Here is a 14412-nt window from a genome sequence, read left to right on the forward strand (position 1 = left end):
GAGAGAGAGAGAGAGAGAGAGAGAGGGAATCCCAAGCCCAGTGTGGAGCTCAATCTCACGACCCCGAGTATATGACTTGAGCTGAAATGAAGAGTCAGGTGCTTAGTTGACGGAGCCACCCAGGTGCCCCTGTATTACTCTTAAACTTTATATTTGAAAATAATTTTGTATGTAAAGTTGCAAAAACAGTACACAGAATTTCTGTATACCCATTACCCAGCTTCCCTTAATGTTAACGTTTTACTAGTACATTTATTTAAAAAACCAGGAATTTAACATTGGTATAATACTAATGATTCAAGTGTAAACCTTATTCAAATTTTACTGTTTCTCATAGTGTCCTTTTCTGTTTCTGGATCCAGTCCAGAATCCCACTTTGCATTTAATTGTGTTATCTTCTTATCTCCTCCAGTCTGTGACAGTTCCTCATTCTGTCCTTGTCCTTTTACCTTTTTTTTTTTTTTTTAAAGATTTTTTAAATTTCTTTATTTGACAGAGATAGAGACAGCCAGCGAGAGAGGGGACACAAGCAGGGGGAGTGGGAAAGGAAGAAGCAGGCTCATAGAGGAAGAGCCTGATGTGGGGCTCGATCCCATAACGCCGGGATCACGCCCTGAGCCAAAGGCAGACGCTTAACCGCTGTGCCACCCAGGCGCCCCTGTCCTTTTACCTTTTTGAAGAGTAGTATTATTTTCAGAGATTTCATTTTTTTGACAGTGTGAGTGAGCACACAAGCATGGGAAGCAGCAGGTAGAGATAGAGAAGGAGAAGCAGGTTGTGGGGCTTGATCTCAGGACTCAGAGACCAGGGCGGGAGCCGAAGGCAGAGGCCCAACCAACTGAGCCACCCACGTGCCCCTTTTGAATAGTATTGTTCAGTGTGTTTCGGAAGGGGCAAGAGTAGCATGTTCCTCCTTCTGTGCTGGTGTTTTTTCTTGATTAGATTGAGGTTATATATTTTTAGGAAGAATGTCATACAAGTGCTGTCATACCCTTCATGGTGCATTGTATCAGGGAGTACTTGATGTTCGTATCTCATTGCTAGTGATCTTAATGTTGATCATTTGGTGTCTGCTGGGCTTCTCTACTGTAAAGTTAGTATTTTTCCTTTGTAGTTAATGAATCTTATAGGGCTGTTAGAGAGTGAGGAAATACCTTGTTTTTCCTCCAACTTTCACCCGTTAAATTTTAGTATCTGTCGGTAGATCTTGCTTACAATTTTTATTGTGTTTGTCTAATGATGCTCTTCTATTTTCATTGCTTGCACATTTATTAGTTGGAATTACTATGTTAAGAGGAGTCGTCTCCTTCCCCATGGGCTCATGAATATTTATTTTCTACTACCGAATAAAGTCTAATACTATCTTTTTTTTGTTGTTGCTCAAATTATTCCAGCTTTCTTTGGCCATTGGGAACTCACATCAGGTGGGCTCCTGTATTTTTTGACATTTCCCTCCACCCCCTGCCACTTCGAATTCTTTTTTTGAGGACTTCTTTCTTTCAAGCACCATAAGATGTTCCCAGACTTATATTTTCTCCTCTCTCCTGTTTCTGAGGAAGAAGTTTAGCTATTTTTTAACGAATGAAATCAAGTGAAGTAGGTATCATAATACTGAAAATTTCAAGTTATGAAAGAAAAACAGGCATATTGAATAGAGATTTTTTGGATAGATAGGAATATTCAAGGTAAGGTGAATGTATTGATCTTTATTTTTAAAAGATTTTATTTGAGAGAAAGAGAGGGAGGGCGCATGAGCAGGGGCAGGGGCAGAGGGAGAAGCAGCCTCCCTGCTGATCAGGGAGTCCAAATTGGGGTTCTGTCCCAGGACTCCAGGATCATGACCTGAGCTGAAGGCAGACGCTTAACCCACAGAGCCACCCAGGCACCCCTGTATTGATCATTATATATTCATTTCACTGCCACTGAATGCTTCCTTTTTACAAGTCATTATGGGGGATGCTAGGATTTTTAGACATACTATTTATCTGCCCTCAGTATTTGAGTTCTTGATAGAGCATATAAAGCATGTATATTACCAACGGTAATTGATAGTATATGTGGAATTTAAGGTAAAAAATAGTATACTGTAGGCGCGCCTGGGTGGCTCAGTCGTTAAGTGTCTGCCTTCTACTCAGGTCATCATCCCAGGGTCCTGGGATTGAGCCCTGCATGGGCTCCCTGCTCAGCGGGGAGCCTGCTTCTCCCTCTCCACCTTCCCCCCCCCCCCCCCCGTGGTCCCCCTCTCCCCTCNCTCACTGTCTCTCACTGTCAAATAAATAAATAAAATCTTTAAAAAAATTATATACTGTGGAGTTTTTTTTTTTTTTAATGTAAAGAATACCGTGGGAGCTTTGGAAGAAAAGGTAAAGTTTAATTTTGAAGAAGGATAATTAGCAAAATTTAAAAGAGTGGGTAAGAGATGAACAAAGGAACAAATATCAAACACATTTGTCAGGTAGTGGACTAAATGGTATAAATACATTATAGATAATTTGGAGCTGTGAGATAGATGTCTTCATAGCTCTTTTATGGATAAGAAACTGGGCCTTAGGGGAATGAGTTACTAATGGCTCGTAGTAGAGCTGGAATTCCAGAATAAAGCTGTGTGGTTCCAAAGCTTGTTTTTATTCTGCCTTACCAGTGGACTCCATCGTCCTTTCTTTTACACAGTTCACATACAGCATATTCCTTTTGTTAATATCTTTCTTTCATGTAATGAATGTCGAATTTGAGGGAAGATTTCTTTAAATGACATTTTCCTACCTGCAGTGCTCCTAGATTTTTGTGCTGGGTCTTCCCTTGCTCCTCCTCCAGTCTTTTTCTCATTGAAAAGCATATACGTTGGGGCACCTAGGTGGTGCAGTCTGTTGGGTGTCCAACTTTTGTTTTGGCTTGGGTTGATCTCAGGGTTGTAGGATTGAGCCCTGTGTTGGTTCCGCGCTCAACATGGAGCCTGCTTGAGATTCTCTCTCCCTCTCGCTCATGGGCTGGCTTTCTCTCTCTCTTTCTCTCAAATCTTAAAAAAAAAAAAAAAAAAAAAAAAACAAAAAATGTGACCCCCCTNCCATACATGTGACTCTCCTAGATAAGTTGGTTTTGTCCTAGTGAAGATAAAGGGAAAGGATATTCATGGAGGATAAATTTAGACCTAAGAGAAATTATGGCATGTTTACAGAAGCAGGGAAACTCTAGTTTTGATAATTTGTGAAAGAAAGGAGGAAAGACTCTGTGTGCCTAGAACAGGTCAGGAATGAATGACGATGGCAAGAAATGTTAAATTGGGGGGAAAACCCCATTAATTTCATAAGGAAGTTCAATAATTTTTTTTGTTAACTCCTTTCTAGGCTACTACCTTCCAAATGATGATGGAGAATTTTATCAGTTCTGTTATGTTACCCATAAGGGTGAAATTCGTGGAGCAAGTACACCTTTCCAGTTTCGAGCTTCTTCTCCAGTTGAAGAGTTACTTACTATGGAAGATGAAGGAAATTCTGACATGTTGGTGGTGACCACAAAAGCTGGCCTTCTTGAGGTGGGTACCAACAGTGAGCTAATGATTTGTAATTTAAGAGCAGAGCTCATATTGGCATTTAAAAAATTCAGAAGAATAACCTGAAAATCAAATGGTTTTTAACTAAAATGGTAGAGTGTTGTTTTTGAAATACTTTAAATTTCTTCCTGTCACAGGTTATTGATTGCACCGTTGGGGGACTGTCCGTAGAGCCTGTCAGTATTTTGTGCATAATAGATATGCAGTAAATAACTATTGAGTTAGATTTAAAGTTTTCCTAATGTTACCTTACACTAACTTTTCTTCTTTAGTGGTTGCCTAATCCATTGATTATAGAATAGTACAGATTTGGGCTGTGAAGGTGGTGTAAAGTAATAAATCTAACTGTAACTGGATGTGAACTTCATTTCACCGTACCACACGCATGCTGTATTCCAAGTGTGGCAGTGAATCAGGGAAGATTCCAGTCTCAGTTGAGGCTGAGCATTTAGAATAGATTTCCTTGTTCACTTTATCAAGTGAGTATTGTGGGTTAATCATAATTTAAAGAGAAAAGGTGAAAAGCTTCTTATATTTCTTTAATTGACTATTTGGGAGGCATTGCATTGGCTCCAGTAGAAATTTACTGTGTAAATAGTCTAATAATGCCTTATGTCTTAAATTTTAGTAATTATTGAAGGAAAAAATAGAACATTCTTATTTCAAGATTTCAGTATCTTTTTTTTTTTTTTTAAAGATTTTATTCATTTATTTGACAGAGATAGAGACAGCCAGCGAGAGAGGGAACACAAGCAGGGGGAGTGGGAGAGGAAGAAGCAGGCTCATAAGCGGAGGAGCCTGATGTGGGGCTCAATCCCATAACGCCGGGATCACGCCCTGAGCCGAAGGCAGACGCTTAAGCGCTGTGCCACCCAGGCATCCCAAGATTTCAGTATCTTTAAACCTTAAAAAACTAGAATGTGACATTTGAATTTCTGTGAAAAACAGCTTATATAATTGGTTCATTATATATTTTTGGTTAATTTACATTCCTATTTAATCTGGTGGGTCATTGCTTTTTATAGTCAGATGGATGTTTTTTATACATAAATATAACTGATTTTATTTTATTTATCTTCACAAACTGAGACTAGAGAAAAAAAGATAAGGTCATAGATATAATACTTTTATTAGATAGTTAAACTAAGAAGGTTAGAAGGAACCAATCATTTTTTGTTGTGAATTCTTCCATATCTTCCCTTTCCAGAAATTCCTTTCTTATCTTAAATAAAGAAATGTAACTTTTATTGGGTGACTAAAACATTTTGTGGTGACAACTGCTTGATGATCAAGGTTTTTCGCCTGGTGTTTGAATGCTAGTCAAAGATGGTGAAACAAGCCTAGCTCTTAAAAAGAATGCAGTTAGCATTTATATTGCAGCTTTTTGAATACTTGTTAGACCACCCTGATTTCAGGGCCTCCAACAAAAAAACAACAGGCAGTTAGGCATCTATATGTTATGTTCCTTTTCTGAGTTAATTGGGACATATATGATTTATTTCACTTCTTCCTATTCATAAGAGGTACTTTGTAAAGAAAATTCAAGTTGCGGTCTCTTAGGTGCTGAGATAATTGCTTAGATAAAATATTTTTATTCTGACCAATTTTTTGACAAGTCTTTTAAATTTCCACATTCATCAAAATCTTTAATGATTTCATCTAAAACTGCACAAAATTAGTACAAATATGAGACATTTGTGGCACTGTTGACATTGAAGGGTTGTGTCTTTTTTCACTTAAATGTGTGAACCTTGATTGGATCTTAGAATTTAAAAAATCGATAATTTTGGGGGGATTGCAGGGGATATATAACTGAACTATTCATTGGATGTTATAAAATTATTGTTAATTTTTTTATTTATGATAGTGGTAGTGGTTGAAAGGAGACTGTCCTTTTTAGGAGATGCTTGCTCTTAGTACTTAGGGGTGAAGTATGTCTGCAATTTCAGATGGCTTAGCAAAAAACAAAAAGCATATAAGTATAAAGGGATATGAAGTAAACATGGTGAAATATTAATCAGTGAATTTAGGTTATGAGTGTTGATTTAAAATTTTAACTTTTGTATGCTTGAAAGATTTCTGATAGCAAATTGGAGGCAGGAATTAAACCTATACATTTTTATCTAATTTGAATTCCTTTTTAAAATTTCTACTTAAGATTCAATAAACTCTTCAGAAGGTATGTGCCAGTTAAATGAATCACAGGGAAAAATTGGTTCTTTTGTAATGTTTTTGTTGTGCTATGTCAGGATATATTTTCACTTTTTTTTTTTAAGATTTTATTTATTTATTTGACAGACAGCCAGCAAGAGAGGGAACACAAGCAGGGGGAGTGGGAGAGGAAGAAGCAGGCTCCCAGTGGAGGAGCCCAATGTGGGGCTCAATCCCAGGACTCTGGGATCATGCCCTGAGCCGAAGGCAGACGCTTAAGGCTGAGCCGCCCAGGCGCCCCTGTATTTTCACTTTAAAGCTGCCAGAAAGCTTAGAGCCAAAAGGTGTTTTTTTTAAAAAAAAATAAGGTATAAAAGAAGTTTAATGAATAAACTTTTCTTTTTTGAGGGCATTTTACTCCTAATGTTTTCATTTGGTCTGATGGAAGAGATAGAAGAGTCATGCTAAAAATTTGCAGCTCTTCAGCTTTCATAAGACCCATCTCAGAGTTTAATCAGTTTGATTCCATGACCCTGGAGACCCAACTTAGTGTACCAGGAAGACATTTTATTTTAGCTAAGTGTATGATGCCTCCTTTGTGATATTTTCCCTCTGAGTCTTCATTATTCCCCTGTTAGAATCAAAGACTTTTTGTTCTAAGAGAAATGTTAGCTATTTTATTTACTACTATTTTAGGTTATTTAATGAGTAATTTTTTAGAATCATGGAGTATAGGTTTTCCTGAATTGAATTACTATTAGTGTTCCCATAAGAATCAATTACACTGTTAATTTATTGTTACAGTCTGCATTTTTGTCCTAAAACTTGCAGTTACTTTAAGTTTAATTTAGCCAAATAGAGACCATTATAAATATAGCAACTGTTATTAATACCAAAACTTCTAAGAGTAATGCCATAGATGAAGGCCTATGTAACATGTAAGGAAGTTCTTAATAGAGTCAGAGATACCTCATAGCTTTGCATTTAAGAAGAGGTACACATTTTATCTTACTATTCAAGAAAAACCCACAATTGAGTTAGTTATGAAACAGTATGCCTTATTTTTGCTACTAATTTGAAAATTGATTAGCAGGCAACTTCATAGGAAAATTTACTGATTTTATACCTTTTATTTTTAAAGATTTTGTTTGAGAGAGAGAGCACAAGCGAGTGCACAGGCACACAAGTGGGGGGGCAGACGGAGAGGGGAAAGCAGACTCTCCACTGAGTAGGGAGCCTGATGCCAGCCTCGATCCCAGGCTCCTGGGATCATGACCTGAGTCAAAGGCAGACGTTTAACTCACTGAGCCACCCAGGTGCCCCTGATTTTATACCTTCTTTTAATGTTCTTTTTTGCCCAACCAAAAGAGGGTTTAAATTTATGATTCATGAATTTTTATTTAGATGTATGATTCATGAAGTAGACTGTATGTAAGAGTTCTTTTTATTAATTTCTTCACTGTTTTTTTTTTGAAATGGAAAACTGAATAACATTTTAGGATTATAGAAAAATCAATTTGAGTTTTTTGTTTTACAGTTGAAAATTGAGAAAACCATGAAAGAAAAAGAAGAACTGTTAAAATTAATTGCTGTTCTAGAAAAAGAAACAACACAACTTCGAGAACAAGTTGGAAGATTGGAAAGCGAACTTAACCATGAGAAAGAAAGATGTGACCAACTGCAGGCAGAGCAAAAGGTTAGTTGTGTTTTATGTAACTGATTGGAATTGATAGTATATTGTCTGAAACCCACTTTTTCGTGAACTGAACCAGTTAAAGCAAGTAAAAACTGTTCTTAAAAAATAGCATTTAGATACATACTTACAGAAGAATATGTTAGTTCTTATCAGTTTTCTGCTGTAGCTTCTTTTATGTTGTAAATGTGGTTAAAATACTTTTAGGTTGTTTGGTACGCGGCTGATGAGGTAGTTCCTGACAACTGTTTCTGATGCTTTCCATCTAATTATAGAATAATTGATTGATTTTGGGAGAGGGTTTGGAAATATAATTTGGAGTGATAAATACTGAATAAGGGGAAGATAGAAAAAAGTAGTTAAAATTACCTTTAAAAAATCAGAATTCAATGAAATAAGATGTAGTATTAGACAAAATTTTGAAATCCATGATGTGAGAAATGCTATAAATTATCCTAAACACATAAAGAAGTATATGTATAGTGTAGTTTTATTAGAGATACAAATGGATTTAACTTAGTAGATGAAAACAATTTAAAAAAAAAGCAATCACCTAGTCATTGACTTATTTTCCTCTAACAAAAGTAATTTGTTAGTTTTGACACAGATTCCTAATCTTGCTTATAACTAGTTGGATATTCTTAGGTCTTTTTTTACACGATTAACCTATTGTTTTCTAAGGGTGGGGTGTGTTCCATTATTCTTTTGTCCAACAAGGTCTAGAGCAATTACTTGTTAGTTGAACCAGTAGTGCAGTGATTTTCACTAATTTTTATACTCCAGCAGAGTGGTTGTAAATTGCACACCTGACCTGAGATGATACATAAATAGGGCTTAAATTCTGAAAAGATTTTTCTCTTGACTTGTCAGTTTGAGGAGTACTCAAATAAATAATATATATATCATAATATATATTATGATAAAATATAAAATAAGCAATGTGCACAATTGTAAATCTCCTTATAAATATCTGTAACATCTGTTTTTATTACCATTAGCCTTTTTAGTTTAAAAGATGCAGTTACTTCCTTATTTTCCTCTTGGGGGGAACACTTAGAATCCTGCAGTAGGAGTATCGTGCAGTAAAAGCAAGTATACCAAATATTAAAATACATGTGCCTACCTTGATTTGTTAGGACGTTCAGATAAACAATATTCAGTCGTCGAAACTGTGGCTGTTTTGTATAGTTATTACACTGTTCTCTCTATTCTTTACACTTTTATCTCTTTTGTACCTGGATTTGGCAGTTTCCAGAGTGGATGCTAGTCTTTTTTCTTTCACTCTATTACAAGTTGGAGGGGTGGAGGGGAGACAGAAGACAGTACTCATGAAAATGGCCCCATTACAGCTTGTACTTAGTTAGCCTGCCCTGAAATGTGGCCTTTGAGGTTTCAACTCTGATCACCTTGAAATCCAAGAGAAGAATGGATGATGGTGAGAATAGGAATGGCAGAATTGGTAGGTCTTCAGTTCCGTGAAATTACTCATGTACATGAGGCCATGCTTCTGGCCCAGTCAAGTATTAGCTGAGATTTAAATCTCAGGTACTTTCTGCTGTCTAGGTGACAGGGGTTAAGCACTGTGGATAAGACCATTCTAAAGAGAGCTAATTCTGACATACTTAGGTTGAGAAAGTGGTAGATTGAGGTCAAAGGATTTGTGAAGCAAAGTTTGTAGGAGATTGTGGCTGTTGTACCCTGAAGAGGTCTACAGCAGAAGTTTTTATGGCAACTCCTAGATCTTGATGACAGACACTAATCTTAGAGGGGACTTCTTCCCTGCTGCTGTTTTTGTGTTGGGTTTATACTCTGGGAAGGTGAAGTCCGTGGAAGCGGCTTTTAAAATGCTATTCTGTGCTATGAAAATGGTGATTTAAAAACCTGGGGTGCCTGGTGGCTCAGTCGGTTGAGCGTCAGACTCTTGATTTCAGCTCAGGTCATGATCTCTGGATCGAGCCCCATGTTGGGCTCTGCACTCAGCATGGAGTCTGCTTGTCCTTCTCTCTTTGCTCTTCCCCCCCAGCACATGCGTGTTCTCTCTCAGATAAATAAATAAAATCTTTAAAAAACCAAACGAAACAAAAGACCTAGATTGGTGTTTGTTATATAGTAGATTCTCACTAAATGTAAGTAAATATTATTTTACTAGTTTTCATAATGAACTAGAGAATCAAAGAACTAGCATATGAAATTCATACCATTTTTCTTAGATCCTGGAAGTGATACTTATATATGTTAAAAAAAAAAAATCTTAGTTTTATGGTGGCAGTTTCCTGCTTATTTCTGGGGATAAAACGATGTGCTTGGTAGGAGAAATAGTTCTTTTCATTACTAGTCATGAGGCGCACTTTTTAAAAAAATTTTCTTGTTTTCACCTCCCAAATCAGTTTGTCTTAGTTGGGTGGCTTATAAAATCCATGACATTTCTTGGCACTTGTTTTAAATCTCTTCCGTAGTGTGAATTCTTAAAAAACAGTCTTGATATAGTAATTCTGTCTTTGAGGTACTGGGTATATATACTTCTGAATATCTGAAGAACCATTTTGATGTATCATCTATAATTTCACTTAAAATTTTAGAATGGACAGTTTACTAGGAATGTTCTGTGGCAACCTTCAGTTTCTTCATGAGAGAAGAAACTGTGTTTTCATTGTTTTATAAAATAAGATTAGCTTGTTACCCACTCAGTACTTGACAAATACAAAGTTAAATGTTTATCATAATAATAATTAAATGTGTATAAATATTTCATCTTTTATAAATACTGACTTTTTATTGTAAAATGCCAACAGAGAGAACATTCCTGTTTCGAAAATTAAAAGAATTGGATGTGTTAAGGTTATCAAAAACAGATTGATTTAAGTGTTATGCTTAAGTATATTCTAGGTTATGTTGTGTAATTGGCTGCTTGAAGAAATAAAGTAGGATTACAAAGTAGATTAAAACTGAAACCAGATAACATCTATAAATTGAGAACTATAAATGACATATTTTTACTGATTTGAATGTGATGTGTATGTTCCGTTATTCATGTATACCCTGGATTAAAAAAGTAACTGTTTGTGTTACTAAGGATAATTTTTACGTTCATTTCTAGTTGAGCTTTAAGTGTGTTTTTTCTCTACTATAAAAGGCTGATTAATAAAAATAGCCATATAATACTTAATGCAAGCCAGGTGCTCTTCTGAGTGTTAACATATGTTAACTCATTTAATTCTATAAAGTAGGCATTGTTAAATACACATTTTACAAAGGTAGCACAGAGAGGTTACTTAACCTGCCTGTGGTGGAACAGTTTGTAAAGTGGTAGAGGTAGGCACTCGCTCCTTCAGGGCTCTTAGTGACACTCATACTTCTGCCTGTAGGGTCTAAAGATGTGAACTTACCTAACTGATCTTTTTTAAAAACAGCTTTATTGATATGTAATTTATAATTTACATATCATAACATCCAACACTTTACAGTTTAGTGGTTCTTATTAATATTTACAGAGTTGTGCGTCTGTTACCATAACCTAATCTAGAGGTTAGAACGCAGTCCTCACCGCAGAAGAAACCTGTACTTGTTGGTGGTCATTCTCCATTTCCTTCCCCCTCAGCCCCAGGCAAACACTAAACTAATTTCCATCTCTGTGGATTTGTATATTTTGGGCATTGCATACAAATGGAATCATGTGTGGCCTTTATGACTGGCTTCTTTCACTTAGCATGTTTCCAGGGCTCATCCATGGTCCAATATGCATCAGTACTTTTTTTTTTTTTTTTAAAGATTTTATTTATTTGACAGAGAGAAAGCACAGGCAGGGGGAACAGGAGAGGGAGAAGCAGGCTCCCCACTGACAGGGAGCCTGATGTGAGGCTTGATCCCAGGACCCTGAGATCACACCCTGAGCCGAAGGCAGACGCCTCACTGACTGAGCCACCCAGGCGCCCCAGTCATCAGTACTTTATTCATTTTATTGTCAAATGATATTCCAGTGTATTGGTTAGTCTTTTTTTTTTTTTTTTAACCCCAGCTTTACATTTTTCAGACATAAGATTAGCAGTTTGTAGGTATATTCATTGTGTTCTTGTTTCTAATTTGGAGTGCTAGATATGTATTTGAAAAGTAGAAGATTAAAAATTGAGGCTCAGGGAACCAATGATATTGAGTCTTGTTTTTCAAATAGAGCTAAAATGAACTGTCACCTTGTTATGTTTTATAGTTTAGTGTATAATTTTTCGGAGCCTAAACTATGAATTGAGTTTTTTCCATAAAATAAATTGTATTCTTGGTATTCTTGGGCGCCTGAGTGGCTCAGTTGGCTAAGTGTCTGCCTTCGGCTCAGGTCATGATCCTGGGATAGAGCCTGCCTCATGTTGTCGGGGCTGTCTGCTCAGCAAGGAGCCTGCTTCTCCTCTCCCTGCTTTCGGGCACCTGTGTGTGCTTCCCCCTTCCCCCTGCCGTGGTTAAATAAATAAAATCTTTAAAAAAAAATGTATTCTTAACTTGAATGTTAATATAAGATGTACTTCAGGTTTTTTTTTTTTTTTTTTAAGATTTTATTTATTTGAAAGTGAGTGAGAGAACATGAGCCCGGGGGAGAGGGAGAGGGAGAAGCAGAGTCCCTGTGAGCAGGAAACAGGACATAGGGCTCTCCATCCCAGGGCCCTGGGGCCATGACCAGAGCTGCAGGCAGATGCTTTACTGAGTGAGCCACCCAGGCACCCCTCAAGGTATTTTTAAACTAAATTACTTTTGAGAATACTAAAACAGTATTGCTTAAACAATATTTGGAGCATGTTATAAACTGTTGTATTTATTCATATTGTTTTCATTCTTAAGTTTCGTAAACGAGGTAGAGTGCCTTGAGATACTGCCAGGCATTTGGGAGTTACAGGTATAGGAGAAAAGAACATGACAGATCTCTCATTACGGTGGCTCTGGCTAGTGCAGATCTCTTCTGTCTTTATATTTTTGGCTTTCTCTTCTGTAAAGCTGTATTTATCACTGTATTGAATATCCAGTTTTGGACAGAGGTAGTTGAAGACACTTGAACTGCTTAATATACGGAATTGCCTCAGGTGCTTACACATGTGTGTATGTGTTTATATCTCCTAATATGGGGAGTTGCCAAAAACCAATTTTGAAGCTATGATATCACTGAATTTCTGATTTTTTTCTTAGTGATTATCATTGAGGAAAAAAGACACAAAGGCCTAATTTTGTTTTTTAAATATTTTTATATTTATTTTTTTTGAGTTGGGGGGAGGCAGAGAGGGAGAGAGAATCTTAAGCAGGCTCCACACCCAGCATGAAGCCCAGTGAAGGGCTCAATCTCAACAACCCTGAAATCATGACCTGAGCTGAAATCAAGAGTCGGATACTTAAGTGACTGAGCCACCCAGGCGCCCCATAAAGAGTTAATTTTAATATTGGAGTGATTGTTATAACTTAGGTGTACATATCAATAAACTTCTTTAAGGCCAATTTTCATTTTACACCTGATTTGCTACGTAATGGTTTCAGGAAATTCATATACTTTGTCTTTGAAATATATTTATATAGCTTAGCTCATAATCTTTGTATGGAACAGAATAAAGAAACCAGAAATAAACCCATGCATACATGGTCAACTAATTCATGACAAAAGAGCCAAGAACATACAATGGGGAAAACCAGTCTCTTCAAGAAATGGTGTTAGGAAGACTGGTCAACCACATGCAAAAGAATGAAACTGACCCACTACCTTACACGATACACAAAAATCAACCCAAAATAAATTAAAGACTCAACACTTGAAACCGTGAAACTCCTAGGGGATAAGCTCCTTGACATTGGTCTTAACCATTTCTTGGATTTAACACCAAGAGCAAAAAATAAGCCAGTAGACTCCATCAAACTAAAAAGCTTCTGCACAACAAAGGAAACCATCAACAAAATGGAGCGAATTCCAGAATGGGAGAAAATATTTGTGAATCAAATATGTGATAAGAGGTTACCATCCACAGTTACTTAGAAAAATCACAGAACTAGGTGCCTGACTGGCTCAGGCAGTAGAGCATGCAGCTCTTGATCTCAGGGTCGTGAGTTTGAGCCCCATGTGGGAGGTAGAGATAACTTAAAATTCTTTTAATTTTTTTTTTAAATTTGTATTTATTTGAGAGAGTGAGCATGAGGGGGGTGGAGAGAGAGGGAGAACAGGCTCCCTGCTCAGTCGCTTAAGTGTCTGACTCTTGATTTTGTCTCGGGTCATGACCTCAGGGTCATGAGATAGAGCTCTGAGTTTAGTGTGGAGTCCTCTTGAGATTCTCTCTTCCTCGGCCCCTCTCTCCTCACTTGTGTTCTCTCTCTCTTAGATAAAATCTTTAAAATCTCACAATTTCCATAAATGATGCAATTCTTTTGCCAGTAATTTGCTGTTTGAGTTTTCAGGTACTAATTTACTAAATTTTACCATACATTTGAATCCAGTTGTCCATAATAATATATATTTTTTCAAATGTATTCATTTGTAAACAAAATTTTTGTCTTTTTTAAACATGAGAATAAGTGTGTTCTATTACTGTAGATATTTTTAGTGCATGTTTAGCCACACAGGTAAGTGGCTTATATTTTTCTCTGGTTGTTCATATTTGAGAGTTATGACTTAACGGAATTGCTAATATTGGCTAATGGTAGAGATTCTTCAACCTGAGAAAAGGGGAAGAAGTTCACTGCGTGAATTTGAAATGCCCAGATCTCTTAATTCCTTTTGTTTCCATTTTTGTAATTGTTTTTATCTTGATGCACAGTGTAGCAGACTTAATCTATGCAAGTTTTACTTTAATATTAGAATTACAATGTTTCTGGGCATGGTTTGCAAATATTGACCAAATGAATATTTATCTCAAAGTTCAAGTGTTTTTCAAAGATTGTGTTCTAAGTTTTATTCTTTTTAAAAAGTTAGTTTTTTAAGGAAAACAGGATTTTTAGTTGTTTGTGTGTACACTGCATACTTTAAAGTCATTTTCATCCTAAAAACGACTTAGCCAAATTG

The 14412-nt window shown here is 36.5% G+C and overlaps 1 protein-coding gene across 2 annotated transcripts in view; it reads left to right on the top strand.

The window, feature by feature from the left end:
* TAX1BP1 (Tax1 binding protein 1) overlaps window positions 1–14412 on the top strand; it is a 79921-nt gene that overhangs the window by 22119 nt on the left and 43390 nt on the right. For both annotated transcript variants that reach the window (XM_002912853.4, XM_011223434.3), the window contains exons 4-5: window positions 3345–3532; window positions 7239–7397. In XM_002912853.4, coding sequence (XP_002912899.1) covers window positions 3345–3532; window positions 7239–7397 — 347 coding nt within the window. The remainder of the gene's footprint in view (window positions 1–3344; window positions 3533–7238; window positions 7398–14412) is intronic.

This window comes from Ailuropoda melanoleuca, chromosome 1, assembly GCF_002007445.2.
Source record: "Ailuropoda melanoleuca isolate Jingjing chromosome 1, ASM200744v2, whole genome shotgun sequence".
Lineage (NCBI taxonomy): Eukaryota > Metazoa > Chordata > Mammalia > Carnivora > Ursidae > Ailuropoda > Ailuropoda melanoleuca.